Source organism: Haliotis rufescens, unplaced genomic scaffold, assembly GCF_023055435.1.
Source record: "Haliotis rufescens isolate VD_foot unplaced genomic scaffold, xgHalRufe1.0.p SCAF_20, whole genome shotgun sequence".
In the NCBI taxonomy this organism is placed as follows: Eukaryota; Metazoa; Mollusca; class Gastropoda; order Lepetellida; family Haliotidae; genus Haliotis; species Haliotis rufescens.
In genome coordinates this window covers 15083659-15101201 of record NW_025963891.1, presented here as the reverse complement: position 1 = coordinate 15101201, position 17543 = coordinate 15083659, and the positions used below count along the sequence as shown (strand labels likewise).

The 17543-nt window shown below is 40.6% G+C and overlaps 1 protein-coding gene across 1 annotated transcript in view; it reads left to right on the top strand.

Annotated features, from left to right (window-relative positions):
- The first annotated feature begins 441 nt into the window (after positions 1-441).
- LOC124132288 overlaps positions 442-17543 on the top strand; it is a 95619-nt gene continuing 78517 nt past the window's right edge. Inside the window, exon 1 of the mRNA XM_046496143.2 lies at positions 442-613. Coding sequence (XP_046352099.2) covers positions 556-613 — 58 coding nt within the window. The 5' untranslated portion in view covers positions 442-555. The remainder of the gene's footprint in view (positions 614-17543) is intronic.

Sequence of the window (17543 nt, the reverse complement as noted above, 5' to 3'; positions counted from 1 at the left end):
TGATTCTTCGTGTGGGGGTATCAATACCCTGAATTTCTACTTCTTCTTCTTCTTCTTCTTCTTCTTCTTCTTCTTCTTCTTCTTCTTCGTCCGATATAAGTAGTTTTTTAACAGTATGTTAATTGTACACTCGATGGACGGTTAGTCAATGAAAGAAAAATGTTTAACACTGCTAGGTGTATGTGTCGTGTCAGAACAATAATTACTTTTGTAATCTTCTTCGGAATTATATAAGGACTTAAAACAACTACACTTGCTCGTTAACTGGCTACATTGTAGAACACATTTCATCCATCCCGAATAGCACACTATACTGACTGACTGCGGTGTCAGTGTTCATCACTGAACCATATTCATTGATTTAGCTTCATTACATGTGAAAGATCGATAACTGTCGGGCATGCGCCAGAACAACCACTAGACGCCAGATGCTTATAGCCGTATAAAACCACACCATACAGTGACCGACTGGTGAGAAGTTCGTGCGGATACAACTTTACTTTAAGGCGTCATGCACTGGAAGATCATGTAGAGAAATTTGACGACTGACCCACCATGTCGCCTTGTGTTTCAATTTACAGACTTTTATGTCTTTTTTTTCTTGGATTTCAAGGTAAGAACTTAAACTAAACATTTAGATAGTTTAAAATGTTATATCATTTCAACCTTCAATAATACATTTGGTGCCGTAAGTATTACATAAAATATAAAATATATGTCTATGCTGAATCAGTAAGAAAACGCAAAACATTATGGATAACAACTTCTGGCTTATTGCGATGTAGATTCTTACACCGTTATTAATGTTACCCCAGTTTGATAACGGTGTGGGAATCTACATCGAAACGTCGCTACATGCAATAACCCAGAACTTGTTATCCAGAAAGTTGTACGTTTTCTTACCTACTCACCATCTTTCACAATACCATTAAATTATGCCGAATCAGTTGATCAGTTCAATGTTTTTAGCTATGAATTTGTTCTATGAATTTGTTCTATGAACTTGTTCTATGAATTTGTTCTATGAACTTGTTCTATGAATTTGTTCTCTCAGTTTGTTCTGGGAAGTGAGTAAGTGAGTTTGGTTTATTGACAGTGTCTCAGCTATATCACGGAATGTCAGCGCGATGTGGGAGAAGAGCGGGATGTGGGATATTAAACGTCAATTTATGACAGATCAACTGCGGTCAATAGTATAAAGTGTATAAGACGTCTCCTTGAATTCGCTGTGCGGTGTTGTTAGTAGTTTGTCACGGCCAACACGCCGTGATACAACGGAAATACTGTAGTGTTAAAATGAACTCACTCACTCACTCACTTTAGAAAAACGTGTAAAACGTGGTTTAAATATTAATTATAGGTCACTTGTCTGAAAGTCGAGTGAGCTTATGCCATGGTCTGCTTGTCTGTCGTATTTTTTATATCATAAAAGCAACAGGACATACGAAGATGAAACTGCACATAGGTTCGAATCTTATTTTCAATATGACGGCCATGTCAGACATATTGAAAAAAACTTTTCATGGCAATTATTCAGCCAAGTATAGTTTTACAATGTATAGTTTCACAATATTTTAACCTTGATCTTGATTTGGCGTGGGCGGTCGGGTAGCCTAGTGGTTAAAGCGTTCGCTTGTCACGCTGAAGACCGGGTTCGACTCCAGACATGGGTACAAAGTGTGAAGCCCATTTCTGGTGTCCCCCGCCGTGATATTGCTGGAATATTGCTAAAAGCGGCGTAACACCATACTAACTCACTTGATTTGACGTTTGCCTTTTGACCTTGCGCTAAACCATTTGTGTTCAAATATTGTATCTGCATAGTCAGTAGTAGAATATGGCCCCGTCCACCTATGCTACTCAAACGTAATAGGCGACTAAATGGATCGAATGGTCAGGCTCGGCGATGCATGCAATCATACCCCGTTCGCACCATCAATTGCTGGTTTCTTTGGTCCATAATAAATTAATGCGTCGTTAAACAACAAACAAAAATCGTTATATGTTGACCATAAACATATATGTTGCATAGATCGATCCCATACTATGCATCTCATCCTTTTTTTGTTAATCCCGTAGTATGTTGGTATCCTGTGTTGTTGATCCCATACAAGGTATCCCATCCCCCCATTTCTTCACACTGTAATCTTTATCATATTATCTTTTCTGGATCATGTACCATATATCCCACCCTCCCATGTGTCGATCCTGCACCATTTATCCCATACTCCCATGTGTCGATCCAGCACCATATATCCCACCCTCCCATGTGTCGATCATGTACCATATATCCCACCCTCCCATGTGTCGATCATGTACCATATATCCCCTACTCCCATGTGTCGATCCTGCACCATATATCCCATACTCCCATGTGTCGATCCTGCACATTATATCCCATCCTCCCATGTGTCGATCCTGCACCATATCCCTCATCCTCCCATGTGTCGATCCTACACCATATATCAGATCTTCCCATGTGTTTATCCTACACCATGTATCTCAAGCTCTCATTTGTTGATCTCGAACCATGTATGTCGGACGTCGTTCTATCATTTGTTGATCCCGTAACATATATCTCATCCTCCCATTTGTTGATCCCGTATTATATATCTTATCCTCCCATTTGTTGATCCCGTATTATATATCTCATCCTGCCATTCGTTGATCCCGTAACATATATCTGATCCTCCCATTTGTTGATCTCGTAACATATATCTCATCCTGCCATTTGTTGATCCCGTAACATATATCTGATCCTCCCATTTGTTGATCCCGTATTATATATCTCATCCTGCCATTTGTTGATCCCGTAACATAAATCTGATCCTCCCATTTGTTGATCCCGTATTATATATCTCATCCTGCCATTTGTTGATCCCGTAACATAAATCTGATCCTCCCATTTGTTGATCCCGTATTATATATCTCATCCTCCCATTTGTTGATCCCGTAACATACTAGTATATCTCATCCTCCCATTTGTTGTTCCCGTATTATATATCTCATCCTCCCATTTGTTGATCCCATATTATATATCTCATCCTGCCATTCGTTGATCCCGTAACATACTAGTATATCTCATCCTCCCATTTGTTGATCCCGTATTATATATCTCATCCTCCCATTTGTTGATCCCGTATTATATATCTCATCCTCCCATTTGTTGATCCCGTAACATATATCTCATCCTCCCATTTGTTGATCCCGTATTATATATCTCATCCTCCCATTTGTTGATCCCGTATTATATATCTCATCCTGCCATTTGTTGATCCCGTAACATATATCTCATCCTCCCATTTGTTGATCCCGTAACATATATCTCATCCTCCCATTTGTTGATCCCGTATTATATATCTGATCCTCCCATTTGTTGATCCCGTATTATATATCTCATCCTCCCATTGGTTGATCCCGTAACATATATCTCATCCTCCCATTTGTTGATCCCGTATTATATATCTCATCCTCCCATTTGTTGATCCCGTATTATATATCTCATCCTGCCATTTGTTGATCCCGTAACATATATCACATCCTGCCATTTGTTCATCCCATGTCCAAAAGAAACGAAACCAACTATCTTTTAAAATATTTTTGTTAAAGGTGATCTATTTAATATGAAAACATACTTAAACAAATCCCACGTACCAAGCAAAGTGTAATTGCTGGGAACATTTGACATTTTGTGTAAAAGACATGCACTTTGCAAAAACGATGTTACGTGCGTAAGCACGAAATTCACGTGCAGATGTACTGTATAAAACTGCTGACCAGACACGTTAGGAACACAACACCAAAACGCACACCAAAGAAATGACACGTTTAACTGCGATAGAGAAGGAGAGAGCCGTTGGACCCAACAGGGAGCGACGCACGCCGTCATTGCCAGAGTGAGTGAGTGAGTGAGTTGGGGGTTTAACCCCGCTTTTAACAGTATTACAGTTATATCGCGGCGTGTCAGCTTCATGTGGGAGGAAAGCCCGAAGTGATGCAGGTCTCAGACGTTTACCACTTCGGTGAAACCCACGAGCACGGGTATGGTGCTAACAAACCTAGAAACATAATCGGGGCGAACCGGGATTCGAACCCACAATCATAGGTTTCTTGCGTGCCCAAGGGACGTAACTCTGCACAGCGAATAGCGGCGCCTTAGACGACTGGGCCACCCGTGCCCCCCCCCCCCCCCCCCCCCCCCCCCCCCCCGTCATTGCCAGAACGTTTGGATGCGTCCGTATAACAGTTACCAGGTTGATGCAACAGTTACGTCAGACAGGCCGGACAACAGACAGGCCGAAAAGCGGAAGACCACGGGCGACCACGCCCATTCAAGACCGCTACATCCGGACAATTCACCTCAGAAACCGCTTCGTCACGGCGACGTTAACGGCAGCGATGACACTGCGACACAAGATCAGTTGACAAACCGTGTACAGGAGATTACGAGCCCATGGTATCAGAGCACATCGACCCTACCGAGGAGTGTTGTTGACACCTCGACATCGCCTCGACAGACTGAGATGGACTAGGAGACTTCGACGTTGGCAACTGCGTGACCGTACACGTGTTGTGTTCTCCGATGAGAGCAGATTCTGTCTCTTTAGGAATGATGGTAGCAACTTGTTTACAGAAGAGTTGGTGAACACTTAGCGCCGAATTGCATTCATCAAGTCCGGGCATTTGGAGGCGGGGGCGTAATGGTGGAATCTGCGGTGACTTGAAACGAGACTCGTGGTTATTCATGCTAACATGAATGCACAGCGATATCGAGATGAAGTTTTTGCGACCAGTTGTGGAACTATTCATCTAGCAGCAGCCTCGTGAATTCATTTTCCAGCACGACAATGCGACGCCGCTTACAGCATGGTTGACGCAGAACGTCTTTAACAACGCGAACATTCACGTTTTACCAAGGCCGTCATGCTCGCCGGACATGGACCCCATTGAACATTTTTGGGACCACCTCGATCGCCAAATCAGAAGTTCCCCAGTGGCTCCGGTCAACCGCCAGCAATTGGAACAATGCCTCCTTGCCAAAAGGCAACGCATTCCCGCCAACGTCATCTGACGCTTGACGTCAACGGTCCGTCGACGTGGCTCAATGTGGACATACCCGATATTAACGTGACATAATGATGAGTATTCTGACATTCTACACACTTGCCTCGTCATGTGTTAGGACTGACTTTTATTGTTGAGCTTACGCGTCTTTATGGGCCTGTCCGACTGCATGGTAACGCTTGATTGCAATGCTTTTGTGTACACATGATGTTAAAAGATTGCTCTAATGAATATACCATGTGAATTGAATGTGAATTTTCTGTATGTTTTTGTTTTCCTTCCATAACCTTTCAAACACTTGGTATCGTTTCTTTTGGACATTAGGGACGGTGGGGTAGCCTAGTGGTTAAAGCTTTCGCTCGTCAAGTCGAAGACCCGGGTTTGATTCCCCACATGGGTACAATGTGTGAAACCCATTTCTAGTGTTCCCCGCCGTGATAATGCTGGAATATTGCTAAAAACGGCGTAAAGCCATACTCACTCACCTTTGGACATTAGTTTATTTATCTCATCCCCCGTAATGTTGATCCCAAGTCTTGTATTTGATCTTCTCATTTCTAGATCCCACACCATGTATCTCATCTTATTATGTTTTCTCCATCATCATACAACATCACGTTCGATGTATGCCAAACTAGAAGTTCTCTTATACGCGTTGAGAATGCGTGTAGCACGCAGTTGACACGGGATCGGGTGTAAGTGCATTTGACATTTAGATCAAATGAACAGCGAGATAAAACAATACAATGAAATGTGAACCTTGAGTTAGGGAGCGGCCATTGATCTGTGATCACCAAACCTTTAACACTTGGACGTCCTAATAACTGTTCAGTCACTCGACTCTTTGGTATGAAGGTCTCGCCGCCATTTGTCAGAGGCCTTAAACTCACAAGCGTCACGGTGAGATCTCCCACTATCCAATGCTTGTTACGCAAGTGGTAAAATGGATTGTCTCCTTCCTAACCAATTTGCCAATAAAACGAGAACAAATGAGCACCGCGAATCAGTTTCAGCACTGCAGTTAATGTATAGCAATTTACATGAATGTTGAGTTGACTAATTCTATTTGCTTTGTTTCAATAGTTCAATAGGAGAAGGGGTACAAAGAAAAAGATATAATCAGTAGTTCTATAACCTTTGCAACCACTTGGTTTTCTGACAGAATTTCGTTCTGTTCAAGATATTGTGTAATTCTCGTGTTGAATAAAGCAGTTAAGGAATTGTTAAAGTAGCTTATACTAATAAGTGGTCGGCAAGACAATATTTGCGTCCTTTCTTTTTTTTTAATGAGTTACGATTCAGCCAATTCCAGGTAATATTCCGCTTTTGAAAATAGAAAACTTTTCCATAAAATGGAGAAGATTTCCTTCGGCAAATTTGAAATACTCATTTGCTATGCAATCACCTACAGTAGTTTTCTTTGTCTGAAGTCTTTGTATGACCTTACTTATTTTATCTTTGGTAACGTGTTAATCAATCAAGCACGTTGTTGGTAGATTATTTACTTGTACTAAGTACTCGTCTATGTCGATGTTTTCCGTTTCATTATTTACATCATACAGTCGAACACCGTTTTTTCGAACTCCGTTGTGTCGAACGTACGGTTATCTCGAAGTAAATTATTGGGTCCTTCTTTATTTATCATTTTCAGTTAGGTCGAACCTCGTATAACTCGAAGTATTTACATAGGTCCCATTCACTTCGACACAACGGTGTTTGACTGAATACCTTTAAAAGTCATCAATGTTAACCGGTCATGTTACAGTTGCTGTCCGCCTCCCACACTCTCTACAAAAACCTCACTCAGTTGCGCATTTCCCATTTTGGTGGTATTGTTGTGGAAGACATGCGTTTTAACGGTTCCAGACCCGTGAAGATCCGCGGTAGAATAGGTCTTCAGCAACCCATGCTTGCCGTAAAAGGTGACTGTGCTTCTCGTAAGAGGCGACTAACGGGTTTGGGTTGTCAGGCTCTCTGACTTGGTCGATGAATGTCATCGATCCCAACTGCGTGGATCGATGCTCATGATGTCAATCACTGGATTGCCGGGTCCATGCTTCATTATTTACAGACCGCCGTCTTATATAGTTGGAACATTGCTGAGTGCGGCGTTAAAAACAAACGAACGAATGAATGAACGAACTTAGTTCCATATCGACGTTTTTACTATATCTATTTTATCTTCAAAAACAAGCGCTTTATCTCTAAACCCATCGTTGGTAGACTCACTCAAACTGTAAACACAGTCAAGAACTCTTCTGTAGTGCTCTCTGTATGCCACGTTTGTATCATTAAACAGTACGTATTCACGGTTCATCGCAATCACAGGCAACCTATTGATGCGGTGCTCGCTTTTCCAACAGCTGAATCCCAGACTTACGTGCTCCGCGTCCTCTGGATCCGCGAGTTGAGACAATTGTCACGGGTGGTAAATTTTCCCCATGAAATCAAGTGATTGTGATTGTGGAATGCGTAAATGTTGTTTTCAGTTTTTGCCTATGTGAGTCATGTCAGGAATATCCATTTTCTTAGGTATATTGCGTGTGTATATTAGGTGTGTGTGTGTGTGTGTGTGTGTGTGTGTGTGTGTGTGTGTGTGTGTGTGTGTGTGTGTGTGTGTGTGTGTGTGTGTGTGTGTGTGTGTGTGTGTGTGTGTGTCTGCTTGTACTAGTCCGGACTGATGCTGATTTATAGTGTTAGCCCACTGAGATACCATGCCGCAGTTTAACATGAATACCCCACTCAGACACAGTATACTGGCTCCGAGCCGACTAGTCCTTGTTTTAGCTCCTTAATGCCGAGCGCCAGACAGGGTAACAACAAGTACCATCTTTTAACGTCTTTTGGTATGACGCGGCCCTCTCCGGGCGGACGCTCTACCACTAGACCATGGAGGCAGTCAAAATACACTGAGACAGCGAGTCGATATATAATCACAGTTGTGGTCATATTGAGACGAATGACAGCTAGAACGTTAGCGTTAATGACAGTAACTAATTTCAATATTCCCATTAATATCATCAAATACGTCATCGCCCCTAACCGCCCGAGAGACACTTCTCAGCTGTACCGTGTATGGTGAATCGCTTTAAAGAATAAACTCACTTTATGTGAATTTCAGCGATAGATTCATCAAAAACTATCCTACGTATTTTTATTGAACAAGGCTAAGCTGAAAACATATAAGTCCTCTAGGTAAATCATATATGTACTGATTTTTGTAAATTGAAGATAATCTGCCCCGATGTCATGTAACGTAAAGATATTTATGTATGATCTTTATATGCCAGTCTGTGACCAGAAAAACAAATATAGTTATGTCTTTTGTCTTCATTGTGTCCGAACAAGTTGGACACAAATGACATGTAACGAACGATAAAAAAAAATTCCAACTAAACTGGAGTCTTGAGGCGTAGAACTTTATACTGAAGATATTATCCCATGTACACTGGCTATGTTTGGCTACGGGGATGCTCCGTTCCTGTAAAAATAGATGCTATGATACCACGCCCACAAGTGAACAGTTGACACGAAAGCAGTATTTTAATGCATTGACCCTTTTAGTTTGAAGTCGGGAACGGTTTAGAAAAACAACCTTGGAATTGAACTTTTAATAATTCCCATATTCTCATATTTCCGTTGTATATTGTATACTGTATGTCCAGTTCTTTAAGAACAAATATAGATCTGCTGAATAACAGAGATTCTTAATTTGTTTATGAGTCGCGTGTACGATTCCAACTACTTGTTTAGCATGGCTTTTTTTTATGAATTACCATCAAATAGTGATGATACCAGCGAAAAGGAGAGCGTATTCTGACCAACAAGTGGCCACAAACACATGCAAAAGCAAGTCAGTTGTTTGCAAAAACACCCCACGGAACAGGGAAATAGGGAATTGCATGGGACATATTCTTTTCAAAGCTTTGCTGAGGCTTGATTGTTGTAACCTGATCAGACAAATTTTGAGCAAAAGTCGCATGACTCTTTGAAATCTCTGAGAAAGAGTATGCTCGATTGTACTAGAAAAAGTAGTGAAATGTAGACATCAATGTCTGGAGTTGCTTGAATATTGTTCGACATAAAGGGAAATTTGATTATTGGAAAGTTCCTCTTGTCATTCATTCTCGTTGCGAGTTTTTTGACACTCTGAATCTTAATGCGTAAATCGAGGCAGTCTCACTTGTCTCCTTTATTTCTACTTCAGGTGGGTTAATCAGTGGAAGAAAATTGGCTATTTGATTGTCATTTAACGATATCAGATCATCGATATACCTGAAGCTTAACTTAAACATGTTGGCCAAAATATTTTTCTTTGACTGTGTCAATCCGAACAAGAATTCCGATTCATATAAAAAGGAACAAGTCAGCAACGAGGGGAACACCATTAGTACCTTTGGGGATGTCTACTTGTGCCGAAATGCCTTACCCCCCATATTGACACGTTATCGATGAGGGAGTCCAATAGTACACATCTTGTTTTCTCAGTAAACTTTAGATGGCATGAACATGGTCACCCCACACTATGGAACCGAAATAGAATATGTCCAGGAAACATGTTTTGTATCAGGTGATGTTTGTGCCCTAAAATGTTATAACGTTAGATCACCAGGGCGAAGTATCAAAGTGTTTAATGACACACGAGAACTGGGACACTGGCTAAGTTACAACAAAACATGTGGCTTACAATCAGTCACTGACATGAGAAATTAGACAATTAAGCAAAATGACAATCCATAAATGATTGTACAGAATGTAATAGTGGAATCAAATTGAATTAGCTTTTAACCGCAACTCTATTTCCTGAGCACATATTGTGTCATATTATACGATATTCCATAGATCATACAAACTTGAATGAATGATGGCAAGTTTTTAATCCTGCGCGTATGCTTCCACATATACGCACAACAAATTCAAATATACTACCCCTGTAAGCTCAGTTATTGTGAGACCTGTCACATCTATTAATAATTTGGTGCTTTCTTCATGTTCAGTCTTTTCCAATATCCTCCGCTTGTTATTATTCACGGTAAGAAAACATTTGCATTCACCCTTAATCCCATCCTCTATGGACACAAAATTACAAACATAGTCTTAGTGAGATCTGTATGAAATCCACACAATACAATAATTGTGAAAGTTTCTCTTTATTGCTAGGGATATGTTTGTGTGGGGAGTTGTCGGACTCCATGGTACATTATGTGTGAACAAAGGCATCTTAAAAAGTCTTGGTTAGTTCATTTCATGGAGTAACACAAAGGCAGTGACATAATGAAATAATAAAGGCCTTACGTCGGATCGTACCAGCATTTATGTCATGAAGAATAAACTAAAATGCGTATATGCTAAAATGTTGATTTATTTACGAATACGCTTGCGGGGGGCTTTCTTTGACATAAATAATACAACGCTGCTGAGCCAACGCGCAAACACAACCAACCACACTTGTGTCGAAATGAAAGTGGCGGTTGCATGTGCAGTTTGAGATGTCGTTGGAACACTTGGGCGTTTCAGCTCCATGTATTTGGTTGAAATTGTTCGTTGGAACAATAGAATAACGTTATAAGAATTATTTGCTGATGGGTGGGACCACAAGCAGTAAGACCCCACAATATCTATTTAGGAGAGTATTGTGCTTGATATTGCTCTGATACGTTTCGCCAAACCAGAAACAGACAAAGACCGCATGTTCTTAAATTTTACATTTGCAAACAAGGGAATTGATGCCTTTAATGTAAAAAAACCCAACCTTTCTCACACCAAAAACAGCTTCCAAACATATCCCACATTAGTTCAAATTTCAGGAACCACAAAAAATTTCATTTTCCTATACGAACACCATTTCACTCAAGTTGTTCAGTTACTGGAACGTGGACTTGAACATCAGTTCATGATGTAAATTCCACTACTTGTGGCTGCCAAGACACAACATCCTGCTACAAACCTGAAGGCTATATAACCACAGCTGACTTCTCTATTGTTGATAATAAGAACATTCTTCAGTTATTCAAATATGGGCCAAAATTTAATGAGCAGCTTCCTGTCAATTTGGATCACATGTTTTAAATGTTATGGATGCTGTTGAAGCATATGCCAAAATGGGCCAAACGATAAGATGAACCTGATAAATGTTTTTCAGAGTGGGTTAAGTCAGTGCGTGATATTGGTAGTATGCATACAAGGAAAAAAGCCATGAAGTAAACCCTTTCAAGTTGCCATCCAAAGCCTGGCTGCCCAATGTTTCTGGCGGTTCCCATTGATGAGGACTGAAATAACATAACCATTATATTGAAGCATCATTTCATCACGTGTGGCCCAGTCGTATAAGGCGCCACGATTCGCTGTGCAGGGTTGCGTCCCTTGGGCACACCAGAAACCTATGATTATGTTTCTAGGTTTGTCTGCACCATATCCGTGCTCGTTGGTTTCACCGAAGTGGTAAACGTCTGAGACCTGCATCACTTGGGGCTTTCCTCCCATATTAAGCCGACACGACGTTAAAAGTGTGTAAAAGACATTTAGGCAAAAATTGTGCTCCCCTTCTTGCGGATCTGTTTCTTTATGCATATGAATCGGAATTTCTGCTCGGATTGGCAAAGTCAAACCAAAGTAATTTGGCAAAGAAGTTTAACTTAAGCTTTTGGTATATCGATGATCTCATATGGTTCAATGACAACCAAATAGTCAATTCCCTTCCACTGATTTATCCATGAACTAGAAATAAAGGAGACCAGTGAGACCGCCTCATCTGTTTCGTATTTAGATCTATGCATAAAGATTCAAAGTGACAAAACACTCTCCACAAGACTGTGTGACATAAGCGATGTCAAATTTGAGGTGCAATCAAGCATGCTCTTTCTATACCAAGATTTCAAAGAGCGTCATACGATTCTAGTTGTTTGATCAAGGTTAAAACATTCAAGGCCTCAGTAAAGCTTTCAAAAAGTTTTATGGTAGACCTGTGGAGGACATTTTCAAATGTAACGCATCGGTGACAAACATGATGTCCGATGCAATTCCCTATTTTGACTTGTAGCATATCTTTTCGTGTTCTTTCGGGCGTATAATTAACTTGCCTTTGCGTGTGTTTGTTACGGGTGCCACAGGTGGGGCTGGATATGTTCATGATATAGTCGGAATCGTACAATCGACTCTTCTTTTAGCAGATATGTCTATTTAATATGGAAGGGTTTTGTCGCTCTTATTTCTGTGTAGATACATGTATAACATTCAGACTCGTGTGTTTCTCTGTAGATACGTGTATAACATACAGACTCGTGTGTTTCTGTGTAGATACGTGTATAACATACAGACTCGTGTGTTTCTGTGTGGATACGTGTATAACATTCAGACTTATGTGTTTCTGTGTAGATACGTGTATAACATTCAGACTCGTGTGTTTCTGTGTAGATACATGTATAACATTCAGACTCATGTGTTTCTGTGAAGATACGTGCATAACATTCAGACTCGTGTGTTTCTGTGTGGTTACGTGTATAACATTCAGACTCGTGTGTTTCTGTGTAGATACATGTATAACATTCAGACTCATGTGTTTCTGTGAAGATACGTGCATAACATTCAGACTCGGGTGTTTCTGTGTGGTTACGTGTATAACATTCAGACTCGTGTGTTTCTCTGTAGATACATGTATAACATACAGACTCGTGTGTTTCTGTGTAGATACGTGTATAACATACAGACTCGTGTGTTTCTGTGTGGATACGTGTATAACATTCAGACTTATGTGTTTCTGTGTAGATACGTGTATAACATTCAGACTCGTGTGTTTCTGTGTAGATACATGTATAACATTCAGACTCGTGTGTTTCTATGTGGATACGTGTATAACATTCAGACTCGTGTGTTTCTGTGTAGATACGTGTATAACATTCAGACTCGTGTGTTTCTGTGTGGTTACGTGCATACCATTCAGGCTCGTGTGTTTCTATGTGGATACGTGTATAACATACAGACTCGTGTGTTTCTATGTGGATACGTGTATAACATTCAGACTCGTGTGTTTCTCTGTAGATACGTGTATAACATACAGACTCGTGTGTTTCTGTGTAGATACATGTATAACATTCAGACTTGTGTGTTTCTGTGTAGATACATGTATAACATTCAGACTTGTGTGTTTCTGTGTAGATACATGTATAACATACAGACTCGTGTGTTTCTGTGAAGATACATGTATAACATACAGACTTGTGTGTTTCTGTGAAGATACATGTATAACATACAGACTCGTGTGTTTCTGTGTAGATACATGTATAACATTCAGACTCATGTGTTTCTGTGAAGATACATGTATAACATACAGACTCGTGTGTTTCTGTGTAGATACATGTATAACATACAGACTTGTGTGTTTCTGTGTAGATACATGTATAACATACAGACTCGTGTGTTTCTGTGTAGATACATGTATAACATTCAGACTCATGTGTTTCTGTGAAGATACATGTATAACATACAGACTTGTGTGTTTCTGTGAAGATACATGTATAACATACAGACTCGTGTGTTTCTGTGTAGATACATGTATAACATTCAGACTCATGTGTTTCTGTGAAGATACATGTATAACATACAGACTCGTGTGTTTCTGTGTAGATACATGTATAACATACAGACTTGTGTGTTTCTGTGTAGATACATGTATAACATACAGACTCGTGTGTTTCTGTGTAGATACGTGTATAACATTCAGACTCGTGTGTTTCTGTGTAGATACATGTATAACATTCAGACTCGTGTGTTTCTGTGTGGTTACGTGCATACCATTCAGGCTCGTGTGTTTCTATGTGGATACGTGTATAACATACAGACTCGTGTGTTTCTATGTGGATACGTGTATAACATTCAGACTCGTGTGTTTCTGTGTAGATACATGTATAACATTCAGACTCGTGTGTTTCTATGTGGATACGTGTATAACATTCAGACTCGTGTGTTTCTGTGTAGATACATGTATAACATTCAGACTTGTGTGTTTCTGTGTAGATACATGTATAACATACAGACTCGTGTGTTTCTATGTAGATACATGTATAACATTCAGACTCGTGTGTTTCTATGTAGATACATGTATAACATTCAGACTTGTGTGTCTCTGTGTAGATACATGTATAACATTCAGACTCGTGTGTTTCTGTGAAGATACATGTATAACATTCAGACTTGTGTGTTTCTGTGAAGATACATGTATAACATACAGACTTGTGTGTTTCTGTGTAGATACATGTATAACATACAGACTCGTGTGTTTCTGTGAAGATACATGTATAACATACAGACTCGTGTGTTTCTGTGAAGATACATGTATAACATTCAGACTCGTGTGTTTCTGTGTAGATACATGTATAACATTCAGACTCATGTGTTTCTGTGAAGATACATGTATAACATACAGACTCGTGTGTTTCTGTGTAGATACATGTATAACATACAGACTCGTGTGTTTCTGTGAAGATACATGTATAACATACAGACTCGTGTGTTTCTGTGTAGATACACGTATAACATACAGACTCGTGTGTTTCTTCGTGTGGTTGTCGTATGCTGAGTGTTGACGCAGACGTTTATCTAAAATGCTTTAAATACAAGCAACACTGTGTTCCATGGTTTGTCTCATGTAAACTATTAGGGCACCGACCATTTTAAGCTACAGCTACAAAACCAGATATTACTTAAAACTATGAGCCTTTACTTTTTGGTGAAAAACATGCATATTTCAACAATGCCATTTTGTTGCTAGGCAACTTCTTTTTTCCAACGTTCAGAAGCATAAGTAATTTCTTTTGAAGGATTTCTCGGAGACAATTAATGTCCCCCCCCCCCCCCCCCCCCACACACACACACAATTAGAAATTGGAAAGGTTTGGATAATACGGCATAAATTTAACTACTCTCCAGAAATTAATTACATTACCAGCAAAAAGATCATAAGATAACAACTGTGCTACAGTAAACAATGTTCACAGTGCGTATCTCCATGAAAAAGTGAGGTAGGGTCATGGCTATGCAGACCCGGAAATTTCGAATGAATTGGTAATGTTGTAATGTAAACCATTATATCAAATGTCAGGGTCTGAAGGGACGCCAGATGCCTGTCACAAAACAATTCCAAAGGTTCAGGGGACTCAAGAGGCTGCTCACATTAGATTTGTTAGATTCGATTTTGTAGCTAAGGACTAAGGACATCTGTCTGAATTCTTAGTAAGTAGTAGTTTTTTAACAACAGCAGGGGGCATAACCGGACTGCTTGCCCTTTTTGTGACCACCAGGTGTCATCGCTGGTTTTCGGTGGTCCATTCGTGTGTTTTTCACAGTTGTTTTGCCTTTGGCGCCCAATTGAATTTGTTTCGCTTAATGGCCGGAGCTGGTTGTTCTCTGATGTTGGCATTTTGTGTTTTCAATTCAGCGGTTTTTCAGCCTCCGTAAATGTTTTATGGTAGACATGCGGAGTGCATTTCCAAATTTGACGCATCAGTGACAAAAATTATGTCCGCTGCAATTCCCTATTTTGACTTGTACCATATGTTCCCATGTTTTTATCAGGTGTACAATTGACTTGCCTTTGCATGTGTTTGTGACGGCGCCACCATTGGCGCAGGATACTCTCACCTTTTCGCGACTTTTTTACTATTTGATAGTGATTCATACACACATGCTCATGATATTATGGTTCAATCGACTCTGTTTTATGCAGAGACTTCTATTGGATATTAAAGGGTTTTGTGGCATTACTCAATATTGGCAGGATGTCCGTGCACGGATCAATATCATGTTTCATTTTGATTAGATAGACAATGCATTTCAATCATGCTTTGTCTGTGTCCTGGCTACTGTTACAGTGAATTCATAAGGGGTACACGTTTGTTTTGTTTTGAATCATCAAGTATTTACACTCCAAACAAATAAATGTCGTCCACGACAGAGAATAACCCGTCTCGATTACACAGAGATATAATTGAATGCTAAGGATGAAATGGTTTATATTGGCTGTGATCTGTAGTGTGTCAACAACACCATGGGAAGTTGATGCTAGTTAGTTCACACACCACTGATCATTTTCATTGACCGCACAGTCCAACCCCGCGTTAGAAGTAGTGTATTTGTCATGCATATGGATGAATACATTGTAAACCGATGACTCGAGACTCAGTCGAACCAAACGAGTTGGGTTTGACTCCTTGAGCCGTATTCCAGTTATGTCAGGGGACACGGGTGGCCCAGTCGTCTAAGGCGCCGCGATTCGCTGTGCAGAGTTGCGTCCCTTGGGCATGCCAGAAACCTATGATTGTGGGTTCGAATCCCGGTTCACCCCGATTATGTTTCTAGGTTTGTCAGCACCATACCCGTGCTCGTGGGTTTCACCGAAGTGGTAAACGTCTGAGACCTGCATCACTTTGGGCTTTCCTCCCACATTAAGCTGACACGCCGTGATATAACTGGAATACTGTTAAAAGCGGCGTTAAACCCAACTCACTCACTCACTCCAGTTATGTCACTTGATATGTCAGCTTGATGTGATAGGAAAGCCCCAATTGATGTAGGTCTCAGCCATTTGACACTTTTGTGTGGCCAACAAACACGGCTAAGGTGCTGTTTCTCTGTTGTTTAACGCCGCACTTTCCAGTTATATGTGGGCGGTTTGTAAATGATCGAGTCTGGATCAGACAATACAGTGACTAACATCATGAGCATCGATCCACACAAATTGGGAAACAATAACGTGCATCAACCAAATCAGCGAGTCCGACCACCTGATCCGTGTGTCGCCTCTTACGAACAGCATGGTTCTGTGTCGTAACAAGCCAATAGAAAGAAATCAAATATAGCTGCAAGCATTAATGGTAGGCTTCAAGTGGTACTTGTAAATATTGGACTATCCAGTTTGACATCCATCCATTTGGATGCCCTGTCATTTGACTATACAGAAAACGAGTACTAAAACGAAATTATTCACTGCTTTTGCTCACCTAGCATTCAGAGATGTATACTCACGATCAAATGCACGCACAAACGTTACACACTAACGCATGCACGCGAAAACGCACTTAAAAAACATACGTATAAACAAGCGCACCCACAAACAAAAAATGGACGTTCAACGTACGGAAAAACGCGCGCACACAACCCACGCAGGCAACAACGTACGCATATGCGTGCGTACGTACGTACAAACCTTTGCAGGCAAACGCCCACGCGTACGCAAAATACGCACACACCAACAAACTAACTTACACACGCAAGCACACGGTTGGTTGGTTGGTTTGTTGTTTTACGCCGCACTCAGCAATATTCCAGCTATATGACGGTGGTCTGTAAACAATCGAGTCTGGACCAGACAATCTAGTGATTGACATCATGAGCATCGATCCACGCAATTGGGATCGATGACATGCATCAACCAAGTCAGCGAGTCTGACCACCCGATCCCGTTAGTCGCCTTTTACGACAAGCAT